The 6,626-nt window shown below is 35.7% G+C and overlaps 1 protein-coding gene across 1 annotated transcript in view; it reads right to left on the minus strand.

The window, feature by feature from the left end:
* The window catches only part of LOC125502949, a 6,900-nt gene extending 4,972 nt beyond the window's left edge, over positions 1 to 1,928 (minus strand). Inside the window, exon 1 of the mRNA XM_048662523.1 lies at positions 1,763 to 1,928. Within this exon, the coding sequence (XP_048518480.1) occupies positions 1,763 to 1,864 (102 nt within the window). The 5' untranslated portion in view covers positions 1,865 to 1,928. The remainder of the gene's footprint in view (positions 1 to 1,762) is intronic.
* Between the last annotated feature and the right edge of the window lie 4,698 nt (positions 1,929 to 6,626).

The following is a 6,626-nucleotide window of genomic DNA, read 5'->3' on the forward strand; positions in this document are numbered from 1 at the left end:
CGGTTTTTTTGACCAAAAAACATATATTTTCGTTTTGTGAACCAAATGAACTAAAAACATGGCTTTTCCTGAACGATATCGAAATCATTTTTGTGAACCTCAGAAGACACCAGCGGGTTTTTGATGAGCCGAAAACATGAATTTTTGTTTTGCGACCGAAATAAACAAGGTTTTTTTCTGAACGACTTTGAAACTCATTTTTTTAAGCTCAGACGTCAACCACGGGTTTTGTTGGACAAAAAAACATATATTTTCGTTTTGTTAACTAAATGAACTAAAAACATGGCTTTCCTGAACAATATCGAAATCATTTTTGTGAACCTCAGAAGACACCAGCGGGTTTTTCATGAGCCGAAAACATGAATTTTCGTTTCCTGACCCAAATGAACAAGGTTTTTTTTCTGAACGACTTCGAAACTAAGTTTTTTTAAGCTCACAGCTCAACCGAGGCATTTTTTGACCAGAAAACATATATTTTTGTTTTGTGAACCAAATGAACTAAAAACATGGCTTTTCCTGACCGATATCGAAATCATTTTTGTGAACTTCAGAAGACACCAGCGGGTTTTTCATGAGCCGAAAACATGAATTTTTGTTTTGTGACCCAAATAAACAAGTTTTTTTTCTGAACGACTTTGAAACTAATTTTTTTTAAGCTCACAGCTCAACCGAGGCATTTTTTGACCAAAAAACATATATTTTTGTTTTGTGAACCAAATGAACTAAAAACATGGCTTTTCCTGACCGACATCGAAATCATTTTGGTGAACCTCAGAAGACACCTGCGGGTTTTTGGTGAGCCAAAAACATTAATTTTTTCATGCACGACAAGAACAATGCACTAAAGCCTTATTGTTGCAAGTCTGAAAATTAAACGTTTCAACCTGATTTGCGTCGGCCTTTAAAAATTCATAAGTCCTAAACCATCGCAAGTCGCAGCCTTCAATTTACACAATCGATTCGCAACGCTTCTGGCTTCAAATGCTGAAATTGTGACGGAAATGGCGCAGAGTTCTGATTTTTTCAAAATTTGTAAATGCGAGTCTCAAAATGAATGTTTGCATCCAGATCTTAGCATTTTTTTGAAAATTTTCGATTTTTCAACTAAGAAAAGTAGAACCTTGATATTTGTCTCGTCTGCATCTAATCATTGAAGGCTCAAATTCCGCAATTTTCTTTAAATCGCGGAAAATCCAGCTTTCCGCGAACTTCGTAAATAAATGCGATTCACAAAATGATCCAGATGTTCGCTCCTTTTTCAACATTCACTATTTTCAAACTGGTGGAAGTGACAATTTGAAATTTCTACCAACTTTAGGTGTTAGTTAGGGTCCAAATGCTGCACTATAATATAAATTTGATAAAATGCTTGAAGCTCATTTGCATTTAAATCGCATATAATTTCGCGAACTTAGTAAATGCGAGTTTCAAAAAATTCGCAACTTCCAATCTGGCGAAAGGAAAACTTGAAATTTGTTCCTTTTATAGCTAGTAGGTAAACCCTTAAATGCTGTGCTTTTCAACGAAGTGGCATTAAATTTTGAATTTTGCGAACTTTGTAAATGCAAGGCGTAAAAAGTGTCCATCTAGACGTGCACAAATACACTTAAACTCTGCAACAGCAAATTAACCGGAGTTTAAGAGTGTTGTGTCCGCTTTGAAAATTTTGAGCAACTTGTCCATGTAGACCTGATATAATCACTCTGTACTTAAACTTAGTGAGTGTTTCGGATATGAAAACAGTTAGGCACCTTTTACTTACTACTATATCATCATTAGTGACTGTTGAATTATCAGTCATTGCAACTACAGCTATAGACATGGTTGATCTGGTCAGCATGGTTACTAACATGTAAAAGAACATCAGTAGGGCCTGGACATGGCGCACTCCAACAGTGGGAACTGTAACAAAAACGCATCATTAGCTGCTTGTCTGGGCTTTGCAATTTCGCCTGTATCTTCATTCTTCAGCTTCAGACAAACAGAGGCATTGTTTCAATGCTTCCATTCGGAATGTCCATGTTGCCGATAGCGACTCAGCATTACTCATTACACTGATTATGGGAAATTTAATTCCGCATCAAAAGCGACTGTTAATCCAGCCAAAAATTCTAAAACGCAGTAGATATTCAATTGTCCCAGTGCATGGATTATTTGCTGCCACGCAAGCTTGACCGCAGCACAATTGAGAAAATGACAAACAAAGTTACAGCGGTTTTACTTAAATTAGTCAACAGCCAACTGCTGGTTGGGGTAATTGCAATTAAGTCCTGCGACTAATTTTCCTATGTTTAATCGCTTTTTCACCGATATTGATGCGGTTTTGCGGCTTATAATTCCTGAAAACCGGCCTACGGTAGAGCATACAAGGTTTCATCATCCTCCGATGTTGCGAGTAATGGATTTTTTTTCTACTCAGCCCAAGGGGATTTCCAGCTTTACAATCCGCTGTTTGCTGATTTGGTTGAGTTTATATCAGTTTTATAGCGTGATTCAGAGGGAAATTGAAATATTTCAGCAGAAAGTCCATATAAGAAAAATCAGCTCATCTGTTCAAATCCGATGTTTGTTTTTTTATTTTCAACAGTTTCGTAGAAAATTTTTGTCGAACTCTCCAAGTGTGCCCTTAAAACCCGTTAAAAGGAATCACCCCAATTTTGAGGCACCCATTTTGCAGTTCTTTTCGGACGTCCTGCATAAGCTTATTGTCGTAATTTTTAAGGCCGAACGCCATTTATTGAGCTGAAAACGCACAGATGAAAAACCTCTACTTTTTGGACCGAAAACTTCCAGAAAATCAACATTTTCATACTTTCAATATAAATTCAACCAGCTGTTTTGAAGAATGTTGGTGGCAGTCAGCTCAAAGCCATGGACATTAATAATAAACACGTCTCATAAACAATTAACATAGATTTAGCACTGCGAAAGCATCAATTATACCAGACAGCAAGAGAATATGATTTCTTTTATATGGAAATATAATGAAACAAAAATTAATAAGTCTATAAATGTGATGTGGACGTAGAATGAATTGCGCTAATCAATGTTCAATGCGTTTAAGTGGTCTCAAATTACAGCCAATAATAATGTGCTAAATTGTGTAGGAAAACCAAGCCAAGAAAACGGTTTGTACATTTGAGCCAAGAAAATTTGGATAAGTCGATTCTACACCCAAAAACCTGTTCAAACTATAATATTTATTTTGTTGGATTTTCATTTCATCTCTGTTATGCAGGATGATCCAAATTAAAAAAAAAAAACAATTTTTTCATAGTTGGTTAATTTCCACTTAATTTAGTTCATATGCGTATTCTTTTATTATAACTTTCACTAGTGTGTTTGCATAGTTATCCAATCATTGTTCTGTCGAAAATTCGAGTTTTGCCCAAAATTTGTGGTAAAAATCCCAAAAGTGCCAGGAGTTTTAAACAAAAAAATTGCTAAAAATATCATATAAACTGCAAGCAAAGTGCGGAGCACGCAGTTAAAGTTGATCGATATAATTGCTTATAATTCTAAAACAAATCCGCGTTTAAGTGAAGATTTCGCTGCATTTAGTGTAGCGCCAGCCGCGTTATTGAGTAGTGGATTAGTATCGGTCGTTTGTCGCCTTTCTATTTCACCGTGCGGCAAATTTCAGTTAAAATCAATAATAATCGATTATTGCTGATAATTATTGACTGTGCACTATGAAAGTGGTCTTCAATTTAATTAATGCGTATCAGTTCAGGGGGTTTCTTACGGGCAGTTTTTCAAGATTGCAGCAAAATTTAATAAACTGTGGTCAATTTGAGAAGACAAGAACAAATAGGGAAGAAATAATATTATAAGCAACTGTTGAAAACAATCTAAAAACCTCAATGCAAAATTTAGTTAAGTATCTCAAGAGTCAAGAATGAACGTTAAGTAAAGTGTGCTTTCAAACCCTATAGGACGAGAAAGGTTGATCACTCAGACCAGGCGATTTTGAAAATTATATGATTTTGTGTAGAGGGTTTTTTGAAAACTGTCCCGATTTTCCGTGGAATTTTATTTGAACTGACGAAACTTATGTAAGTCGTGCTGGAATTTTCAACCGCTAACACTCCCACATGTGGGCACAACCCAAGTCCTCATTCAGCTGTAGAGCGGATAAATCAAGGAAGATTAGAGCTCTCAGAGGCAGGATTATCGGTCCATTAATTTTTTATGGCACGATTACATTTGAAAAGTATTTAAAAAATTGAAGGCAAAATGTAGAACCGATGATAAGCTGTAGAGGATTCTAATGGGACGTAAGATCACATTTTTGCACACACGATGCTGCAATTGTAAAATAGTTTTGGTAACAATTGGATTGATAATCAGAGTACTATTTTGTGACCGGCCAGGTTACCGGACTCAACACTCAAGGACTTTTATCTTTTGGAAAAACTGAAAAACCGCATTTGAACCGAGTTTTAAGCCAAAAAAATGTAAAAAGGTATATAAAAATTCCGTGCAAACTGCAAGCAAAGTGCGGAACACGCAGTTAAAGTTGATCAATATAATGTCTTATTATTTAGTGTGGGCCACACAATCGTGCTCTCTGCGCTCTTTTATGAACCCGCGCAACCCTCCGCTTCCCTCTGGTGATTCTGAAACAAATCCGCGTTTAGTGAAGATTTCGCTGCATTTAGTGTAGCGCCAGCCGCGTTATTGAGTAGTGGATTAGTATCGGTCGTTTGTCGCCTTTCTATTTCACCGCGCGGCAAATATCAGTTAAAAACAATAATAATAATCCATCATTGTTGATAATTATTGACTGTGCACTATGAAAGTGGTCTTTAATTTAATTAATGTGGATAAGTTCAAGAAAATCCATATCAAGAATAGGGAATTAAATGCGAAATGTACCTACATTAGGATGGAAATATGACTGGATGCAACAACGAGCTTTTTGCTGTTTTCCGTGTCTGGCCAAAATATCCTGCTTATTTCTGCGTTTTTGCAGTCATTTTGCAATGAAATTTAAGGGCTATGAAAACCCCGGGAAAATACAGACGGCAATCACTTTTTACTTCAAGTGGTAGCCAGAGAAAATACAATTTAGGGGAAATTTTCCACGATTGCAGCAAGATTGAATAAACTGTGGTCAATTTGAGAAGACAAGACCAAATAGGAAATAAATAACATTATTAGAAACTGTTGAAAATAATGTAAAAATCTCAATGCAAAATCTAGTTATATCAAGAGTCAAGAATGAACGTTAAGTAAAGTGTGCTTTCAAGCTGTATAGGACGAAAAAAGTTTATTACTCAGACCAGGCGATTTTGGTTGAACTCTTAATAAAATAAACCTTACTTTATTGTTTTCTTATCCCATTTTGGGTGGAAAAGTTTCAAAGCTAGTTTAAGTTTGTATTGTTATTAAACAAAAATTGGCTAAGATGGAAGAAAACATTGAAGCTCCCTTTCTGCACCGAAATGACCAGGGAGATGTGGATCACGATTTAATAAGAGGCTTAATTTTACACATCTTTGACCCACCTGTTGTTGCAAACCGAACAGCTATTTTTAATTTAGAAAATATTGAGCCCGGAGATCGCCTTAGCAATTTTAGGTTTCAGAAGGAACATATTTCGAACATATTAAATAAAAATTCAATTCAAAATCAAATAGTTAGGTTATGGGTTAGAAGTTAGAACTTGTGCTTGCGATGTTAGTAGTGTTGCGAAAGTTGAAATTTGCTCAAACAATTTTCACATAAAATCCGTACATACGCAATAATGGCGTAAACTAATCAATGAAAAAGTCTTATATAAATTTACAAAAGTTTCGTACTCTATTATAGCTGCTTATTTTATTAATAATATTAGAAATAAGTCAAATATGTCAACACCGTCGTTCTGCTTTTTAACGTGTAAATAAAGGAACACGTTATCCTCTAATAACGTAAACGGTTATTTCTTTACTAATGCGCATGCTCAGAATAACGGATAACGTAAAATGTGTTGAAATTAAGGGGCCTAAAAACGCCCTATTGTAGCACACACGATGCTGCAATTGTAAAATAGTTTTGGTAACAATTGGATTGGTAACCACAGTACTATTTTGTGGCCAGCCAAGTTACCGGACTCAACACCCAAGGACTTTTATCTTTGAGAAAAATTGAGAAATCGCATTTTTAAATTTCGTACAAACTAGACCCGAGTTAGAAATGTCGGTATAATAATGCGGTTTTAAGGCATAGTTTTTTGCATCAGCCCAACAACTACATTAGACTCTTGCGGATGTGGACATTTACTTGAACATCGATTAAACTCGTAATGTATTGACGCAGGTTTTAGTCGAATATAGAGACGCGTTCATTGAGACTATGGATGAAATGGATGATTCATCAACAAGACAGTCTGTTGTGCAGTCCTAAACTAATGAAATGATCGGATCTCTAGATAAAATTTGGCAGACTTTCTTGTTTCATGTGATGCCTCACGTAGCCGGTTTTTTAATCAGTTGCAACGAGAAAAATTCTGATCCACTCGAGTGCTAGGCGCTAGCGATAATTAACGAACGCTAATATGATTCAAGTTGTAGATAAGTTCTATATTGTTGAGGCGGATTTATTTTTTACAAACTTCTTTTTGGGTATTTCGCCTCAAAAAT

The sequence above is a fragment of the Dendroctonus ponderosae genome, unplaced genomic scaffold (assembly GCF_020466585.1).
Source record: "Dendroctonus ponderosae isolate FM_Combo_2020 unplaced genomic scaffold, Dpon_F_20191213v2 Dpon_F_20191213_11, whole genome shotgun sequence".
NCBI lineage: Eukaryota > Metazoa > Arthropoda > Insecta > Coleoptera > Curculionidae > Dendroctonus > Dendroctonus ponderosae.